This window comes from Mugil cephalus, chromosome 6 (assembly GCF_022458985.1).
Source record: "Mugil cephalus isolate CIBA_MC_2020 chromosome 6, CIBA_Mcephalus_1.1, whole genome shotgun sequence".
NCBI lineage: Eukaryota > Metazoa > Chordata > Actinopteri > Mugiliformes > Mugilidae > Mugil > Mugil cephalus.
In genome coordinates, this window is record NC_061775.1 from 20,442,740 (window position 1) to 20,463,327 (window position 20,588).

General features: G+C 41.6%; 1 protein-coding gene across 4 annotated transcripts in view; it reads left to right on the forward strand.

Moving 5' to 3' along the window:
- The window catches only part of LOC125009342 (ephrin type-B receptor 1-like), a 97,093-nt gene that overhangs the window by 69,920 nt on the left and 6,585 nt on the right, over window positions 1–20,588 (forward strand). The window contains exons 12-19 of one of the 4 annotated variants that reach the window (XM_047587235.1): window positions 864–925; window positions 1,039–1,233; window positions 9,243–9,490; window positions 13,414–13,481; window positions 14,061–14,208; window positions 15,343–15,492; window positions 19,495–19,691; window positions 19,812–19,970. In XM_047587235.1, coding sequence (XP_047443191.1) covers window positions 864–925; window positions 1,039–1,233; window positions 9,243–9,490; window positions 13,414–13,481; window positions 14,061–14,208; window positions 15,343–15,492; window positions 19,495–19,691; window positions 19,812–19,970 — 1,227 coding nt within the window. Of the gene's footprint in view, window positions 1–863; window positions 926–1,035; window positions 1,234–9,242; window positions 9,491–13,413; window positions 13,482–14,060; window positions 14,209–15,342; window positions 15,493–19,494; window positions 19,692–19,811; window positions 19,971–20,588 lie in introns of all 4 variants that reach the window. The other 3 variants (XM_047587234.1, XM_047587236.1, XM_047587233.1) reach the window with 3 other exon arrangements.

Here is a 20,588-nt window from a genome sequence, read left to right on the forward strand (position 1 = left end):
TACAGTTGTTTTTTTTTTTTTTTTGTTAATGCATTTGTTTTTGGGTGCAGTGAGAACTGAACCGCACCTTTTGCTGATCCAGGCCAGATTTCTAACTGTTTGACACCATTGAGCTTTTATTAATGTATAACAGTTCTCGGATCTTCCAACAAAGGCACCTGCACTTGCTGCCAACGTTACAAGTTACTGTTATCATTCAGTATCTCCAACATTGGCCACTTCTTTGCATTTTCAGAATTCTGATAATAAATTTTTTTGTTCTCAGACGTCCCCAGTGCACACAGCCAGGAGGCTAAGTTACAGTGTATCGTCCCTTCTCACATGTAGAAACTACAAATTTAGGATGTATATAAAACAAATGTAATCTTTAAAAAGTTTAACATGATTTATTGTTAATATTTCTTATGTCCATATAAATTACGAGATAATATGTCTAAGTCTCACAAGGGAAAGGAAGCGCTTTAATATATGAATAAAAGTCTTTATAATTACTAAAAATGGAAATTAAACAACTCAGTGGCACAAATCTCCCCAAAAGTCAACGTTTCCTTGACCCCGTGACCTCCTTGAAATAGCATGGCTGCCTCTCCGGTTTGCCGTATAAGATGTCTATTGTGAAGATCAGTTGCCGTATTAAAATATTACAGAGTGCATTTCTTTGGTTCCATCTTCAGATGAAAGCGAGAAACAAGAGCTGATGACACAGAAGTCACTCGATATTAATGAATTCCTGGAAGTGAGCATCCAGGAAAACTGCTTATTTTATCTCAGTCCAGCTGAGGAGAAGACAGCCAATTAGCGATTCGCTCCCACAACACATTATTTTTAATGCAAAATCTCCCTCTGTGTGTTTCTGTGTGAAGAAGACGGGGGCTAAAGGAGAGCGTCTACGGTGATAAGCTGCAGCAGTACAACACAGGAGGAGGTACGGCCGCGGCTGACACCACAGCTCTTTGGTTCTTTAGCAATAAGCGCTAATGCCCACCGCGCTTTTAAAACACTGTTTGTGTTTGGAATTTCTCACTTTCTCCTCAGAAGTGACTCTGAGGCCAGACATGTTCAGCGGCCCCACTCCCACCGTGACCTTTCCCAGCCTGTCTGAGGGCCACAGCTCGCCAGGGGTCAAGATCTACATTGACCCCTTCACCTACGAGGACCCCAACGAGGCCGTCCGGGAGTTCGCCAAGGAAATCGACTCCTCCTGTGTCAAAATAGAGGAAGTAATCGGATCAGGTAGAGGTTTTCGTAGACTTTCTTTGACCCCGTGCATGGCGTTCCCTCCTTCTCCCTCCTTATTGGGTCCATAAGCCGTTAAAACTAAATCTCAACAAGTGTGATGATTACTTCAATATGTCAAGCTTTCATGCTGCTTCAGTTGAAAAGTAAAATGATAAAAAAATAAATAAATCACCGCCTCAGACTGGAAGCTAGAAAAAAACTTTATTTTATTTAATGAGACCAGCTGTCACTAGAAGCAGGAGATACTCTGCAGCAAATGGATCAATTACTTCAACTGTGCCGAGCTTTTGAGTCAATGAGAAAGATCTGGAAACACACAATGCCAGTTTAATATTTTTCTTGATTTCTTTTTTCTTCTCCTTTGAAGTCGGAGGGATGTTTTATTCATGTTGAAAAAGTTTCACAGGAATAAATTAAAACCGTCTTCATGCATTCTCTTTGGCCAAGTGTGATCTCACCGTAAAAATGCTGTGTGATGTTGGCAAACGGAGGAAGTTGGTCCCAAAGCTTTCTCTGAATTTTTTAATTTTTTTATGGTTTTGGAGACGGGTGTGGGGGGGCGGTAGAGGCAGAGTTTTTTTTCAGCTCCTGGTTGTAAAAGGAACAAAAGGTAATAAAATGTTACCATTATTTTGCTGTAAGTTCAGCTGAAACACGGAGGATGCAAATTTAGGACATAAAACACACTCTCTTGTCAAAACATTAGGTACACCAGTGAAAACAGAGGCGTTTTATTGTAACAGACCAAAACTAAATGTGCCTCCACAACTATTATAATCTTTAGTTTATGTTGAAACAGTGTCAGAGCATTGGTAACTGAACTATGAGCATTTTGGAGGATGTAGTTTGTTGTGCTGTTAAAGTGTTTCTGTTATTTAGCCACTAGCATAGCGTGCGTTTCGGGCGAAATCTTTATTTAATGTTCATTTTTATGTTTGAAACTTGTCTGTTCGTGCTTCTCACCGTCTCTAATTCAATACGACACGCAAATTTAACAAATTCTGTCAGTAGTAAAAAGCTACAGCATGGCTAATCAGCAAGTACTCGTTTGAGGACGTTGGGATTACACGTCTGGCTCAAAGATGATGCTTAGTTTTTATACTTAAGAAATTAAGCGAGTGTGCATGTAACCCAGAATCATCATCTAACCCAGCCATGAACTGTTGCTCTGTGTGAAGAGGAAATCACTTTTTTATTAATGTAAAAAAAAAAATGCCCCAACATTATCGCACACAAAGTAAGAAGAATAATCAAATATACTCCGTAGCAGAGTTTCTTTCCCCAGGAAGTTTTCAAAAGAGAGTACAGCTAGCTTTAGCTAAGGTGTATTCTGCATTAACTTGTGGTCAGAGTTTTAGATATTTATATTGTGATATATTTCACGCATTTGTCTTAATAAATGTGCTTTAAAATAATGTAAATATTCATTATTCTACATCCAGGTTTGCGTACAACAGCAGTTTAAATATGTGTGCTGCTGTAAATCCACTTGAAACGATAAAGAACCAAAACATTTAATACCCCAGAACTAATTTAAATTTATTTATTCGTTTTTTAAGGTTATTCCCAGTTCACACGTCCCTCCTATCAGGGATTAAAGTATGAATTAAATTACATTCCTCTTTGTCGTCTTTCACATATCCCTAACACACAATATCCTTAACCCTTCCAGATCTCTTTTCTTTTTGCTTTACTGGTTTTTCTGATCTCTTACTGTACAAGACACAAGCGACCGCAGTTTCAATCTGTGTAAGTCAGCTTGAAATCGTGTTAAGAAGTTAAGTTAAAAAGTCTCAAAATAAATACCGTAGTTATTTAGCTATGTTCTGATGCTCAAACGTGTTGCCCAAGGTCACAGACCAAAATGTAAATTTTGTGTTTGTTCTCATAATTCAGTCATTCATGCCTGCAGAGAGCTCAGAGGGTTAATCAATAAGTTAAAACAAACTTGTTAGTTGTAGCCGTGGTGTTTAAACTTAAAAGTACCAAAGTACCAGTGGTTTGGAACTTTGATCTGCATATTTATATCATAATTTCAATATATTTCATGATATTATTACACTTTTTTGGTAAAAAATTAACTGTGTTGCCTTGTTGCTATGATATAAGCAGGTAATCACCTCTACTTTATTTCTGATGCTGGTTTCGTTTAATAATATTAGTCTTTTTCGCCTCAAACCATACCCGACAGAGGAATGTTTTCACCCTGGTAACTTATTTTCTTTTGGACCAAAACCAATCAAACCCAAATGGCCACTGAGCTCTTGATGTTAAAGGTCGTGAACCAGCTTCGGTCCCTAGCCGCCGCGAGCGTGTGCTCTGGGCTTTGGTCTGCTGAGCCACTCTGAGAGGCTTTCGGTAATCCCTCAGATTCTGGCTTTATTTCTCTCAGGGAAGGGTTTCTCACCTCAGCCAGGGGTGACGGAGGAGGGATAAAAATGACGGGGAGGGAGGGGATAATATGAGCCGGGGTGATATGAGACGTGGCCGGATTCTGAGCCCTTTTAAATGGCTGGATCTCTCCCGTCCGGGGTTGAAACTGAATATGCATCCACGGTTATTTCTCTCATCCTCTTTCCTGCCTCCGACTCTCCCCCGTCTCTCTTTGCGTTTCAGCCCCTCCAGAGTTTTGGAGTTTGTTGTATGTGTATAGCTAAACAAAGAGCGGAGGGGAGGAGGAAGCAGAACAACAGATTGAGGAGAGAAGATAAAAGAAGAAAGCACCCTAAGGAGATAATAAAAATATCTCACCTTACTCCGTCATCTTCTCCCTCTGCTCTAACACCCTCTCTTTTCCTCTTTTCGTATGACTGTCTCTGGCACCGTGAGAAATGTCCTTCACATGAAATGCTTTATTTGATCAAAGACAAGTTCTGGAACACTTTAATTTATTCCAGCGAGGATGAATAATGCCTCATCTTAGAGCCCTTTACTAACAATATGTTTAGATATACTTTCTGCTGATGCTGCATCCTCTCCTTGACCTCCTCTATTTTTCGACAAAGGGGCGACATGTCATCAGATTTCGCCTCTCTTGAAGCAAATTACCGTTTTCGTGCCACTCTGTTCATCCTTCCTCTCATCTTCCCACCTATTATCAATCTTGTCCCATTTCCATCCTTCCATCATTCCACACATCTCCCTCCCATCTCTCCTTCCTTTCCCATCCATTTTCCGTACTTTACCCTCCATCCATCTCTTCTTCTTCTTCTTCTTCTTCTTCTTCTTCTTCTTCTGCCGCTGCCGGGCTACAGCAGTGACAGTAGATAGTTTTTAATGAGCGCGGAGATGTGGAGCAGAGATCACAGTGAGACAGGACGGCACGGCCTGTCATCCAATTCCCATCACTCATCCATTATTCACATGCCGATTTTTATCTCCGGGACGAGGGCTTTTATTTTGAAGTGATATTCAATTTTCATGTTCCCTGGCAGCATGCAGCTGCATTTATTTTGACAAAAGACATCTGCGTCTCTGCAGAAAGGAAAAATTTCCGTGCATTGTACAGGTTCATTGAAGTTACAGCCAGATCTCATTCTTGACATTGGAAGAAACATGATCATCGTATCAGCACATAAAGAAAATTACACTATTTATTTTTTGCAAACTTGGCCCAAACTTCCAAGTGGACATATTAACTTCAGAGGGCATCCACATCTCAGACAGACATGTTTAAGACTGTTTTACTCAAAAAATAAGTAGCATGACAGTAAAATAACTTTTGTTTAATATGAATTATACTTCCTTGAGCAAGGTTTTATGGAAGAAATGGCGCATGGTAAAAAAGGAACGAGATGTTAACAAGTAATATAACTAATAAACCAAGGAAACAGCTGGATAAATGTGTTAACAGTTTAGAAATCCTGGACATGTAAGAGAGGAACCTGGGTTTTAGCTTCTCTCTTCTCTCTGGCTTTATACTCTGAATCCTGTTGTAGACACTGGAAACAACTATAAACCTTTCTGATAGCGAAAAAGCTGGTAGTGATCCTTAATTGAGGCTAGGGTCTTCTGAAGTTTGGAGGAGCTTTTTGAAGGATGTGAGTCATGTAAGACGTGGGCAATCTCCAGTTAGAACGCATCCAAATTTGAGACAGGAGCCAGGCATTTAACATCACCTTTGACATCTAATGCTTGGCAACTATAGAATCTCTCACTCCACATCCTGTTGTATTGGAAACAGCTGTAAACCTTTTGGACGTGGTAGCTGTGATCAAGTGATTAAACCTTGGCTCCTCTGGAATTTGGAAGTGCTTTTTGAAAGATTATGATCATCTGAGTTGTCTTGGCTTGGTCAAGGAGACAAGAGACGCTTAGCAGAAATTCTTTGGATGTGATTGATGAAAGATGTGAGCTTTCTCCTTTTAGAACAGGTCCAAGTTTAAGACAGGAACCAGGAATTTAACTCATCTTATATTCCTTCCTCCTGATGAGTGTCATAGATGACTTGGTCTTATTTAGGACGGGGTTCTTTAATGTATTCAGACCAAAGACCCCGCATTGATGGAGAGATTAAGTATTGCTATTTATAAATATACGGTATTATTATCATCTTGTATTCAATAGTAAGCTATTCAAATATGTTTCAAATATTCAAATATTCAAATATATCATGTTTTTTTGACTCATTTACGCATAAGTCACTGACTCTTTCAGGTTCCATTTAGCTGTGTTTAAAGTTAAAACTGTCAATCTGCCCATTATGTACTTTATCTGTTAATTTCATATATACAGTGGAGGAAATAAGTATTTGATCCCCTGCTGAATTTGTAAGTTTGCCCACTTCCATAGAAATGATCAGACTCTGGTTTTTATGGTTGTTTACTGGTTATGGGTATAGACAGAATATCAGTCGAAAATGCATAAAAAAACACACAATCTAAAAGTTATAAATTGTTATGTATTTTATTAAGGGAAATAAGTATTTGATCCCCAAGCACAACACAAGTCAGTACTTTGTAGAGAAACCTTTGTTGGCAAGCACAGCGATGAGACGTTTCTTGTAGTTGGTCACCAGGTTTGCACACAGCGCAGGAGGGATTTTGGCCCATTCATCTTTACAGACAGTCTCTAAATCCTTCAAGTTTCTTGGCTGCCTCTTGGAAACTCGGAGCTTCAGCTCCCTCCACAGGTTTTCGATCGGGTTAAGGTCTGGAGACTGACTAGGCCACTCCATGACCTTAATATGCTTCTTCTTGAGCCACTCCTTTGTTGTCCTGGCAGTATGTTTTGGGTCATTGTCATGTTGGAAAACCCACCCACGAGGCATCTTCAGTGTTCTTGCTGAGGAAAGAAGGTTTTTGTCCAAGATGTTACAGTACATGGCTGCATTCATTGGCCCCATAATGCGGTGAAGTTGCCCTGTACCCTTTGCTGAAAAACAGCCCCAAAACATGATGTTTCCACCTCCATGCTTAACCGTGGGTATGGTGTTCTTTGGGTCATACTCACGTTTTTTCATCCTCCAAACACGGCGGGTCGAGTTAATGCCAAATAGCTCAACTTTGGTTTCGTCAGACCACAGCACTTTCTCCCAAGCCTTCTCTGAGTCATTTAGATGTTCACTGGCAAACTTAAGGCGGGCCTGTACATGTGCCTTCTTGAGCAGGGGGACCTTGCGGGCACTGCAAGAGTTCAATCCATAACGGCGCAGTGTGTTGCCAACTGTTTTCTTGGTGACGGAGGTCCCAACTGCTTCCAGATCATTAACAAGCTCCTGCCGTGTTGTTTTAGGCTGCTCCCTCACCTTTCTCATCATCATCCTCACTCCATGAGGCGAGATTTTGCGGGGAGCTCCAGACGAGGACAGTTGATGGTCCTTTTATGGGTCTTCCACTTGCGAATAATGGCACCAATAGTTGTCACCTTCTCACCAAGCCTTTTGCTGATGGTTTTGTAACCTATACCAGCCTTGTGCAGGTCTACAATCTTGTCCCTGACATCTTTTGACAGCTCTTTGGTCTTGCCCATGGTGCTGTAGAAGTTGGAATGTAAGAAACTGATTCTTAGAGCAGGTGTGCTTTATATACATGACGAGTTAAGATCAGGAGTATTGGTAATTAGTTGACTGAGCACAGCTGTGTGCCACATGCGCACCAGCCAATCTGTAGGAGCCTGAATTCTAAGTGAATTGTTGGGGATCAAATACTTATTTCCCTTAATAAAATACATAACAATTTATAACTTTTAGATTGTTTGTTTTTTATGCATTTTCGACTGATATTCTGTCTATACCCATAACCAGTAAACAACCATAAAAACCAGAGTCTGATAATTTCTATGGAAGTGGGCAAACTTACAAATTCAGCAGGGGATCAAATACTTATTTCCCCCACTGTATATGAAATTATTTACTTCAGTTTTAGCTTTAAATGTAGCTAACATACTAAAATATATTGGATTCTTGGTAATGTGTATTTAAAGAAATCTAAATTTCACAATCAGAATCAGCTTTATTGGCCAGGTATGTGCGCACATAAAAGGAATCCAGTCACTTTGCTCAGTGGTACAGGGCAAATAAGAACAACACAAGCATAAAAATAAAAAGCGTACGAAAAATAGAAACACTGTACAAGAATTTCAGAATAACATAGAAGCAGATATACAGTGAATTTGAGCAGTAGTAATGAGAGTTGTTTGGGAACGGTCACATTCTCTGTGACTGCTCAGAGTTCATCAGAGCAACAGCCTGGGGGATTAGAAACTGTTTTTGTGTCGGGTGCCGGTGGCAGTGGACATTTTACCGGCCCGCTTCCTGACCCTGGACCGGTACACGTCCTGGATGGAGGGAACGTCCAATAAGCCACTGCAGACCTGACTGTCCTCTGCAGTCTGTCTCTGTCCTGTCTGGTTGCAAAACTGTGGGGGAAGGTTAAAAAAAAATATCTAAAAAATGTCTAATCAACCAAATATTTTGCGACCTCCCCTGCAGTACCTCCGTGGTACCCCTAGGGGTCGTGGACCCCCTGTTGAAGACCTATGGTTTAGGAAACTAGCCACGTATGTTGTGAAAGATGCTGCCTCTCTCCAGTTAGAAGGGTCCACAAATAAAGGCACTAACAAGCTGCAGTATTGAAGCTGTTGGCCAGTTAACTTTTGGTGCATTGCTAATGGTGAGGTCGAGTCTAATAGAGTTCAAAGACTCAGCCTGTGCTACATCGATTCTGACCGTTTGTTTTTGAATTTTCTGGTAAGGTAGCTCGGGCTAAACAAATAGGCTGGCATCCCACATGACCGCAGAGACCTCCGCTCAATAAATTGACGCTACAGTGCACATGTTAGGAAGGACTTTAGCATGCAACACAAATTAAACTGCAGCCAGTGACTTGAGTTTATGAACCTTTTTGTTTCGGCACAGTTTCTTTATCCATGAAACCACCAGACTGTCTTTATTATTTACCAAGAGATTATATTTAAGCTATGTGTGCAAAGACAAGGATCTAAGCAGCAAAAAAAAATGCCACTGTCGCTTTTATCTTGTTTGCCACCTCTGCTACGTAACCTTTTCTCACCCCTGAGAGCAGATATTGAAGGGATCCAATTTTTGTTGTTCTTTCAGTTTGAAAAAAAAGAAAAAAAAAATCTGCCCTTCAGCAAAGCTCTCGACCTCAATCTGCTCCGGTGGAGCTGCTCAGAGACCATCAGTATGTGAAGGAGGTTGCAGACGACAGCTCGCAGTGTTGAGAGTGTGTTTGTGTGTTTAATGCACCCTGCTCTAAACGCTACTCCCCCAATTGAGCTTCTGCAAAGAGCAAGGTGCTCGTTCGTGTTCATACTCATTCATGTTTAATGATGAAAAAGTGCCGTGAACTTAAGCCCTCCTGACTTCTCCGGTGACCCATTTACACCACAAGCATGATTAAAACACAATAATTTATTACCCGGTTTTATTATTCAATAATTTATTTAAAGCTTCTAAACTGAGTGATTCCTAACAGCACACTTGTTGTTTCCTGCTGTTTTTCCGAGCAGCCGCCTTCGGTAACAATTTCTCTCGTTGTCAGGTGAATTTGGGGAGGTGTACAAAGGTCGCCTCAAGCCCGTCGGGAAAAAGGAGATTCCCGTGGCCATCAAGACGCTGAAGGTGGGCTACTCCGAGAGGCAGAGGAGGGACTTCCTGTCCGAGGCGTCAATCATGGGCCAGTTCGACCAGCCGAACATCATCAGGCTGGAGGGCGTGGTCACCAAGAGCAGGCCCACGATGATCATCACAGAGTTCATGGAGAACGGAGCGCTTGACTCATTTCTCCGGGTAAATAACGCGCACACACTGCTGCACTTTGAATCACCCTCAGGAAAGTGTTGAGCAGAGAAAGCAAAGAGACACACTCCGAGAGGCTTTGAATTAAACCAGCACATTTATGATTTTTTTAACATCTAAAATTATTATTCTTGTTTTGTTAATAAAGCTTTTTGATTTTTTCACTGGTCTGCCACAACATTATGATCACTGACAGGTGAATTAAATAACACTAACCATCTTGACCTGGCCTTCAAATTCACTAAATCCCAAACTGATCAAGTATCTGTGGGGTGCACTGAAACCCAAAGGCCCCCTGCTAACAACACTGTGATTGCCAGACACCACAGGACACACTCAGAAGACCCATGTCCATTCTCTGATGAGTCACAACTGTTTTGGAGGCACAAGATACCTAGACAGTATTAAGATCAGTAGGTCATAATGTTATGCCTGATCTGAATACATCCTTATTCTGGAGCTTCCTGCTGTGTCTTCAGCTTGACATTATGATTATTTTCTTCTCACTCTTGACAATTAAGTTTGGCAGTTTGTTCACCAACTAAAATATTTTTGGAATATTTGGATTTAATCAGATTCCATTGGTAATAATTGATCGGTGCTGTCACATTATTTCTACTGCCTTCGTTTTAGCTACCTGTTAATCTGGTAACCGAGCAGCATATGTATTTTTAGTTCAGAATCACACAAGGCTCAAACACAAAAATACCCAAACAGCTGAAGAGTGGACGATTGGACGATTGGGAGCTTTTGCAGAAAGAGACACAAAGACCGAAAGAACCTCCCGCTCTTCCTTCCTGTGCTCTTTCCTCCTCATCCTGCCAGCATCTCTGACTGTCTGTCAGTCTGTCCGTCTCTTTGATCCTGCCCTCCTTTTGAGGCGGCTCTAAAAACAGAAAGAGAAACTCTTTGATGTTTGGTTCTCACAGCGTGACCCCTTTTGACTCAGAAATCATCCAGTGACTCATGCACACACGTACACACACACGTTCGCAAACACAATGATCGATCCTGGCGGTGCTGCTGTCCTAGCGTGACCATCTTGCAGGCGCAAGGCCCGTAGGATCAATGCAGCGTGTTTGTGTGTACCTAGAAGAAGGTTTCTGCCTGCAGAGGATTAAGCTACAGGAGCATCAAAGGCACGGTTTGATGCGCAGAGTGAATTAAAAGACACACAAACACACCTTCGACTGCAACTATGTCAGCAGGGGATGTCAGTGATGTCCATCTGAGAAATAGACATGCTGGCCCAAACGTGAAAGAGGCAAACATCATATATATAGTCATATAAGAACAACAAGCTTTCTTAACTCTCCCAGGTTTGGTTAAAATCAGTTTTATAACCTGGGTTAACTTGCTTTTTTCTTTCATTCATTTTCTGTAACCGTTTGTCTTCTGGAGGGTGGGACTGGAGGGGCATTGGAGTCTATCCCAGCTGTCATTGGGTGAGAAGTGGGGTGCACGCTGGACAGTCTATGGCCAACACAGAGACACACTCACACCTACGTCCAGTATAGAATCACCAATTAACCTAATGTCTGTGAACCCACAGAGGGAGAACATACAAACTCCACACGAAGCCCCAGTCGGTGGAGGGATTCGAACCTACTTGCTATGAGGCATCAGTGCTAACCACCACACTGTGTTTTTTAATGTTTGAAAATGACAAGTGTACACTACCGGTCAAAAGCTTTAGAACAGCACCCAATATCCTCTGGTATAGTTCATTATTCTACAGCAAGATAATGATGCAAAACATTAGTCCAAGCTGTACCAGAACTACCTCAGGATAAAAACAAGATGGAAAGCTTTAAAACATGGAGTGGACCATGGCCCAGTCTCTAGACTTTAACCCCATGGAGCTGGTTTGTGATGAACTGGACCGAAGAGTGAAAGCACAGCACCCAACAAGAGCCACACATTTCTGGGAACTTCTGCAACAACATTGGGAAAAACTCTGAAAAATATTTGATTTCCATTTTAGAAAGAAAGAATGTGTGTTAAATGAGCCATAGATGGTTACTTTGATGAGTCCAAAGTTTAGAATATATTTTGGGTTATATATTGAGTCCATGATTTCAGCTTTCATTTCAGAGTAAAATGATGCATTAAACTGCATACATTGGGTGTTCTTAAGGGGCTGATTGAGACCACCCAATTCCTCATCATTTCACACATCTGAAAGCAATGTATTTCCACATGTCCACTTTGTAGTGGTGCAGAAGCTGCCATCATACCCTTCTAAAGGACACTTTAGGACAGTTCCATTTCAAATGACATTTGCTGGGTTACTCTCAATTCAATTGATTTCTTTTATTTATATAGCGTCGGTAACAATTCAAACTGTCTCAAGAGGCTTTACAAAAACTGGCCTGAAACCTCCAGAGCAAAAACTCCCTTTAACAGGAAGAAACCTTGAGCAGAACCCAGCTCATATGGAGGCACCCAACTGACTGAGAAACACCAGGTAGAAACAGAGAAGAGAAAGAAAAGAAGAGCAGGAGACGATCTTATCCAACAGTTTGGGAGTATAAGAGCAATCATGGGCAGGAAGACTGGGCAGGTTGATGAGACCAAGACAATATATGTAGCTTATAGAGCTCCACTCTCTCTCTCTCCAAAACATTTGTATTTTTTAGCCTTTATGTATTCAGGGATAGTTTCACTGAGAAACTGGAAACTGCTCTGTACAACCACACTTGGTGGTGTGTTGAGTGTTGCTCATGTGCTCCTTGGCATTGTCACCTTGAAACCAACACGTACAGACGCTGACAAAAAGCTGAGGCCAAGTGTTGTCACGCTACTACGGTCAGAGATCACCTTGTAGTTTCACGTTGCCGGCTCCATTTTAGAATGACTTATAACCAATTGCTTTTTCGCCAGTAGCCTGAACACAACAGTACTCGAGTGCTACCAGAGGTGTGTCAGTACGGCAGACTTTCTTTCCCATTCAAGTCTCATCCTTGTGGTCACAGGCTCTCTAACGTTAAAGCGTGAAGTGGGTGTGAATATTTCAAAGTTGGAAAAACTGTCAGACTAAAGCCTCCAGTTTTTACACCAGAAAGGTTTTTGGTGAAATCGGGTTTCAGATGCGATTAAATCTACCGCCCATAAAGTTTACACCTGATCAGTTCTATTCTGGTATCAGCATTCACCAGTGCATCAATCATCAATTAATACAAAACGCTGATGCCGGACTTTTAACTCTACTGTACTAAGAGAAGCGATCACATTAAACCTGTCCTTGCCGTCCTTCACTTTTCAGCTTTAAATCAGTTTTAGAACAGATTTTAAAGCCTTGACTGGTCCAGTTCCTGCCTCCATCTGCAATTTATTAATCCTATGAGCCTGATAACTGACCGAGATCGTCCTGCAGGGCCCTACCAGTGGCCCTAAAATCTTGGCAGGTCACTAAAGATGACTGGGACTTTTCTGTTCGGGCCCATCAGTTGTGGAACTCTGTGTCCTCTTGGTATTTGTTGTAATCGTATGAGCTATTCATCTTACTATTTTTATATTTTGGACTTTATTTTGTATCACTTTTGTAAATGTGTTTTCAAAGGTGCTATATAAAAGCTATTTCTATTATTATTACAAGACTATTGTTATATGAATAGAGATGTTAAAGAGGAGATTTGAGTCACTGCAATGAGCTGCAGAGATCGAGTTTAAGTTTCTTTACATGCATCATTTTAATCACATTCTTATTTTATTTCTAACCTGACTGTAACATAATGCACTTGTCTGGCAAATGCTACATTACCACCTAGAAATTGCATTTCTTTTCATTTTATGTAAAATACTGACAGTCACCTACAAGGTTTCTCTCTAAAAAATAAAAAATAAATAAATAAAAAAAAGAAGTCTGATAATGGAAAATAAAAATATTCTTGTCACGGTTTGTGTATTTGCAGCAAAACGATGGACAGTTCCCGGTGATCCAGCTAGTTGGTATGCTGAGGGGCATCGCATCAGGAATGAGGTACACAAACACACACATACACACTTCCACTGCAGAAACTCATTTTCTTATACAGATGAAGAGGAAACTTTTCTCCAGTCTTTCACTGATTGTTGTGAGAAGTTATATTTCTTTGTAACAGTATCAGCTCTTCCACGCTGAGATTTCATGTTGTGACATTCAGCACTGTCTGCTCATGTGTATCAGCAGCTTGAGATACGCTGCCTCCACATCCGGAAAACTCTCCTCCACACACAGTTGCACACATAGAAAAAAAAAAATAACACTAATCCAAGGAATTTATTCAAGTTAACAGCAACGCAATCGGCTGGCTCTGCAGATACTTCTTACACACACACACACCAGAACATATATGGGTTTTAATACCAGCTGTGACAACACAAAAACAGGTATATATATATATATATATATATATATATATATATATCAGTTGGTCGTGATGACACACACACACACACACACACACACACACACACACACACACACACACACACTAAATCCCATTACCTTGTCATAGTAGCTTAGCTAGCTGGCAGCAGATAACACACAATCGCACAATAAATCCTGTTCACGTTGCAGGTACCTGGCAGAGATGAGTTACGTCCACCGGGACCTGGCAGCTCGAAACATCTTGGTTAACAGTAACCTGGTGTGTAAGGTGTCGGACTTTGGCCTATCGCGATATCTGGAGGAGGACACCTCTGACCCCACCTACACCAGCTCGCTGGTAAGGAGAGCTCGAGAGGACGCAAAAGTCTTGCGGTCTGGCTCACATCTTCTATTCTTATCCACACACAAAGACAGAAATCCTGGAAAGAGCCTAGGGTTTATGTTGCAATATTGGGAACTTTAACCAAGCCCTCGCACGTTAGCAACTTAGAAGCTGACATACTATCCTTCACTTCTCTTTGCGATTCCAGGATGCTGTGGCCTATCTTAACATAGAAGAGAGGTTTTAAGAGGTTTTGTAGTTGTAATGTTCTTTTGTTAAATAACAAGAGGGTGAAATGTACTTTACGAATATATTGTATAGACCAGTCAAACCAGTGTTTGGTTACGTAGATGATTTTGTTTCCTCACTATTTTGTCTTCATTAAGAGGTAAAAGCAGACAGATGTGGGTTCATGTGATAGATGTAGGTTAGCAACCATCTGCTTTGTTTAGTACTATGTCGAGGTGCTACCTTAAAGGACCCTCAAAGTTTTGAATTAATGCTATTTTAGTGTACTCCCCTCAGTGCAGGATGAGTCATCAATATTTTTGTTTAAACCGTTTTTATATAATTTTTCAGATAATAACAAGCAGAGTGTATTGCTGGAGGATGGTGAAGGAGAAATGCATGAAATTATGAGATTATATTCGGTTTGACACCAGATTAATATACTCCCACAAGTACAGGATGAGTCAACGACGATTTTAAATTTTTATCAACATTTTCCAGGAAATAAATGTAGCTGTACTGGCAGCACCGGTGTAGAAAATGGACCGGTCGAAATTTCTGAATGTATTATTAGTAGTAATACACACTCCCCTGAGTGCGGGATGACTCATCAAAATTTTTGAATCATTTTCCAGGAAATAACAGTCTCTAAAATATAAATAAAACAACTCTATGTGAGCGTTGGCCTAGATACTGGGGTATGGGTGGCAAGATATGCATAAAAACATCATATTAGATTTGATTTAACTTTGAGTCCTCACCTTAAAGTTTAAGTGACATACTGCGAGACCTGTCTTTGACCTCGGTTTAGTGCTGTGTGACAAATATGTACAGTACCGCCAGGTGTCAAGGATTTCATCTTTGTACTCCTTCCTTTACCCCCTTGTGTTTCCTCACCACTTTCTTCTCCCCGTCTCTCAGGGAGGTAAGATCCCAGTGCGGTGGACGGCACCGGAGGCGATCGCCTACAGGAAATTCACGTCAGCTTCAGATGTGTGGAGTTACGGGATCGTCACCTGGGAGGTGATGTCATACGGAGAGAGACCTTACTGGGACATGAGCAACCAAGATGTAAGTCATCACCTGCCTGTGTGTGTGAGAGAGAGACATAGACAGAGAGAGACTGTCTCTTGTTTTGAGTTTTCAGTGCTGCCTGTGACTGTAGAAGATTGTGAATGTCTTTGTGGTGTGTGTGTGTGTGTGTGTGTGTGTGTGTGTGCGTCTGTGTGTTGTGTTTGGGGGGGTTGCGCTTGTTTGTTTCCTTTGCCTTGCCTCACAGCGGGGTGTCTGCATGTCTAGGAAAACATGTGGAAAATGAGGACATCAATTTGAGTGTCACATAAGTGTTTGTTCCCTGAACATCAGACCAAAAGGCATCAGGCTTCATATTTTCTTCAGGGAATATTTTATTGTACTGACAGCTTTATTCCAATTACCTTCGCAGTGTGATCAATTTGCTGCAGCATTGCTGTACCTTATTTATTTTTTTCTTTGTGCCCGTATCGCATTGATTTTATTAAGTGCTTCAGGATTGCATTCTTCCTGCTGTTTTTTTTTTTTTTAGACTAGTAATCATAAGCAATTTTCAAAACAAGAAGTTTACAATTACCTGCTGTTTTTGCATTTTAAGTATTCCATTTTACTTTTAAGCCCTAAAGGGGATCAGGTACACGTAGGCAAAGCACATGAAAAAGGAGGTTCCATGAGGCTGGATTGCTGCCACATTTAATTTAAGGGTTTTTATTCCGAGAAGCAAAGTGATACACAGATTATAGTTGGTTTGAGCACTAAGACCTACTTCAAAGCGCTGAGGCTCTAAATCCCAATACTTGGTTTCTGAGACTATATATCTAATGGCTGTGACACAGAAGAGTCAGGGAATTTCAAAAGCCTCCAGTTTATCTTTAGTTAAAACTTTGAAATTAATTTCTGTGGAAAACCTGCCAAAGCTCCACGGAGTGGCTTTAGTTGTATTTATTACCAGGGAAATATGCATAATCAACAACTCTGTGCACACTCTTGTAGGGAATATTTCGAGATGCGTTGCGTTATTTCTCCCTGTGGATTCATCGGAGCGCCACTCGAGCAACGTTTAGCTTGCCTTAGACCTTGTTAACTGAGACTATATGAGAAGTTTTCTCTATAAAGCTGTGTCGTTATTGATGAGTTCATCAGTGCCAGGATCCTCTCGCAGGTGTATGACAGACGCACGCTTTCAAGCAATAAAACGAAATCACTCTGATTTTTGTCTGCAGAGCACAATTTCCCCGTCTGGCGTTTGCGTCACCTCAACATCCCTTTACCCTTATTTCACACTTTCTCCTCCTCCTCCGCCACCTCTCCTCACCCCCCCTCCCTCCCAGCCTCACTCCTCCATCCTTCCCGAGCAGAAGAAGCAGACTATGCAGCAGTAATGACAGAGAGTCAGAATAATGACAGAGACAGATTTATAATGGCGCAGACTGTGTATAATGATGGGGAAAGTGTGTGTTACCACTGTAGCTAACGAGGGTCTGCCGGGGCATTAACTATGCATGAAGCTCACACCCTAAACTCACACATATCACACACACACACACACACACACACACATCTAAACCACACACATGCAGGCAGACGTGTATAAAGGCACACACACACACATGCAGGATTTCAAAGAACGCGGAGCGGTGAAATTGTCAGCGGAGCCACTGCAGGTGCTCTGTTCGACATGAATTAATCATGAAAGAGACCTGTGATGTTTCACTACACTTGCTGCTATTTTGATTGACGGCGGTGCTTAGAGTGAATTTATGCGCCACAAAGCCTGAGAAGTGTGTCGGGGTCAAGTAGAGTTCGCTCAGCGAGCAGACAAATCCCCGGCGCTGCGTTTACAGTAGCAGGAGCGGTATATTACCTTAGCTTAGCTCAGCGTAGGATTACACGTACACTGACGCGGACTTATAACTTTTAAATTAACACGTAGCCGTGAATGGAAAACATGGAGGCATTGTTTCAAGGAATGTTGTGGCGCTCCCTTTAAAGGAGCCGACGTGCAACAGCTCTGATTTGGAACAGGTGGAACCAAAACAAGACAAAGGGGTCAATAATCAGAGCACGGAGAGGAGGAGAAACACAAGTGGGCAAAAGCTGACAGGCAAAAGTCCCTAAAAAAAAACACAAGCGGAGGGCATAAAATAAGACAGACATGATAACAAGATGAAATGCTGCGCCACTTTGGCAGAGAGGCGAAATGGAAAATCTGGCAGTACGGAGGCGACAGGGCAGGTAAACCGGTGGAGCAAATGAGGGGGATGAGGAGCAGGTGTGCAGGTGTGCAGGTGAGCGCGGAGGTCAGAAGATAGAAAATGGAGGGAATACACTGGGGACTGGGACATGTATTAAAAATTAAAATGTGCAGGACTATATCTTGGCCAGGTGCATCGAATATTTGCTTTTCAACCCCCTCATATCAACGACCGGTTTGGGCTGAGATGACGGTCGGCTGGTCTTCCCAAGAAAACAAATACATTTCTTTACCGTGGAGGGAATCTGTTCCTTTGAATATAAATGAAGTATTTAAATAACACTCACGCCGCATAATCTTCCTATGTCTCATTGAGCTTGTTATCTTACATTCAAACTTAATATGATGTTGTCAGTAACAAGGCTGCAGACCTTTTGACCCTTATTAAAGTCTTTGAAAGTTTTTCACACAGCTTTGGAAGCAGCTTTCATTTCAAATGTAAGCCACGTTAATTGATGCTTTAAGCCCTTTTTTACATGAGTGCCGTTTGTTTTAAGCATTAATCCCATTTCCATTAATCCAATTTTCACACAATGCTTTATTGTCATTAAGACAAATTTTATATATATAATAATAATATTAATTTTGCTGTAATTTAAGAAGCTAAAAAGATACTAATGGGGCTTCTGGAGAATAAAGTCTGAGGAGTCTTTGAATATCTGATATATGACAAAAAGCTGCAAGAAGAATATTATCTTAGGACATGTTACGCACTGGGAGTGTGAAACATTACGACCACCATGATTAGAGGCATTTAAAAAATTACTTTCATGTTTCTGGTGCGGGGGGCAGAATCATTTCAGATAACGATCACTGGACTTAATATTTTGACTTTCTCCGATATTAGGGATTAATTATGTTCCGTGCTCGGGACTCATCCATCACAACATCTCCGATACAAAAATTCTTGCTTAAAATTCCTGCAGAAAATCTTTATCATCCTCAATACCTGCGCCTTTCTAATGAAATCAAAAGCCCCTCTGTGTAAAACTACCTGCCTCAACATCTGAGACCGCCGCAGACGTTGCTGCTGCTTAGAGATGAATATCTGGATGTGCTGTGCGATTGCCCGCTGTGTCGGGATGAAGTTCTCAAACGGAAATTGGATCCTCTTAACTAATCCCAGTTTTCTTTTTTTTTTTTTCTTGCCTACGGTTTTAAATAAAGCCGAAACGAGCCAAGGCTGCTCTGTAAAAATACACCTGTCTTACCAGCCGAAACAGCGAAGGAGCAGTAACAGAGCCTGCAGGACAAATCAAAACTTGAGAGCAAAATATATATATACGTCCCCCATTACAGACCAAGCACCGTCCACCGTCATCTCACAAGATTAAATTTCCTCCAAATATTCCCTCTCCTCTGCCTAATTTTATGAAGAGCTGGCTCGATTAAATTGCATAGAAGGACAAAAAAAATTCTCCTGGTATCTCTAAAATGTATTTCAAGGCAAGCATTTTAGAGTATTTTTGTACGACACCATTGACATGCGTATATGTGCAAAAAGCTTTTGGATGGCTCGTGGGAAATACACTGTACATAAACTTTAGTGATTTGGTGAAATCACTTCTTCGTATAAAACCTCTCTGATCATGTAGCATGTGCAGGATCATGTAGCAGAAATAGGACATAGTAGTGGAATAAATACAGAACATGAGGTAGCCAGTGCACCTTGTTGGTATTCCTGCCCAATAGTTGCTGATTATAGCAGTTTTACTCAATGAACCTGTGTTTTTATGTCGTCCGTAACCACTGGGGGTGATTTGCCTCCCTCCTGTGCCGTGACCCAGGTGATAAATGCCATAGAGCAGGACTTCAGGCTGCCAGCTCCCATGGACTGCCCGGTTGTGCTGCACCAGCTGATGCTGGACTGCTGGCAGAAAGACAGGAACGCTCGGCCAAAGTTCCCCGACATCGTCAGCATGTTGGACAAGATGATACGCAACCCTGCCTCTCTCAAGGCCGGCACCAACAACATCGGCCCGTGGTGAGAGGAGATACAAACTCATTTCCATACACAAACACACTCTTCTCATCTCGCCCCTCTCCGTGCCTGCGATACTGTTGTTTTTCTGACTCCCTCCTCTCCTGTATGTGCTCCGTGCAGTCCTCCCCATCATCCCTTGTTAGACCGTGGAGCTCCAGACCTGAGCAGGGTGAGCTCAGTGGACGACTGGCTTGCTGCACTCAAGATGACCCAGTACAGAGACTCCTTCCTGGGCTCGGGCTTCACCTCTTTGCCGCTTGTCACACAAATCACAGCCGAGTAGGTTTACCCTTCAGACTGCCTCTCTGTTTGTCTGTAGCCGCCTCACCGTGTGTGGTGTAATACACAACGAGGGCTATTACGGAACAAAACTGTATCTCTGTAGCTACTGGGATGGCTCTGTTGCTTTTTTTTCCCCAGCCTATAAAGCCTTTGAAGCAAATGCGCGAGAGAGGTTCAATATGTTGTGTGACGGCCTCTAGCCGTAGCCTCTGTAATCTCGTGTCAGTGACTAGTACGTTCCTGTCGTTACCTTTGGCTGCGGCACCGGCATCAGACCTGGAGCTGGTCCCTGTACGCTGCACTTTATCTGCCCTGAAAATAGCTAGAATGGGTCAAATGCAGAGGGTAAATTTCACCAGAGGGATTAATTAATTCTATTGCAACACAGCGGCAATGCGAAGGAGGCAGACTGCAGGTGTTTGAGTCGGAACTTTATTTAAGCCTATATGTTAAAATATTAAAAATATATAAATAATTACTGGATGAATCTCTTTAATCGCTTTATTTTTTTCAATAAGTTGTTTAATCCATTTATTGTTATATTCTTTTTTTTTTTTTACTAATGTTTTGAATATTTTTCTGAGTAATCAATGAATCGTTTAGTGATTTAATATT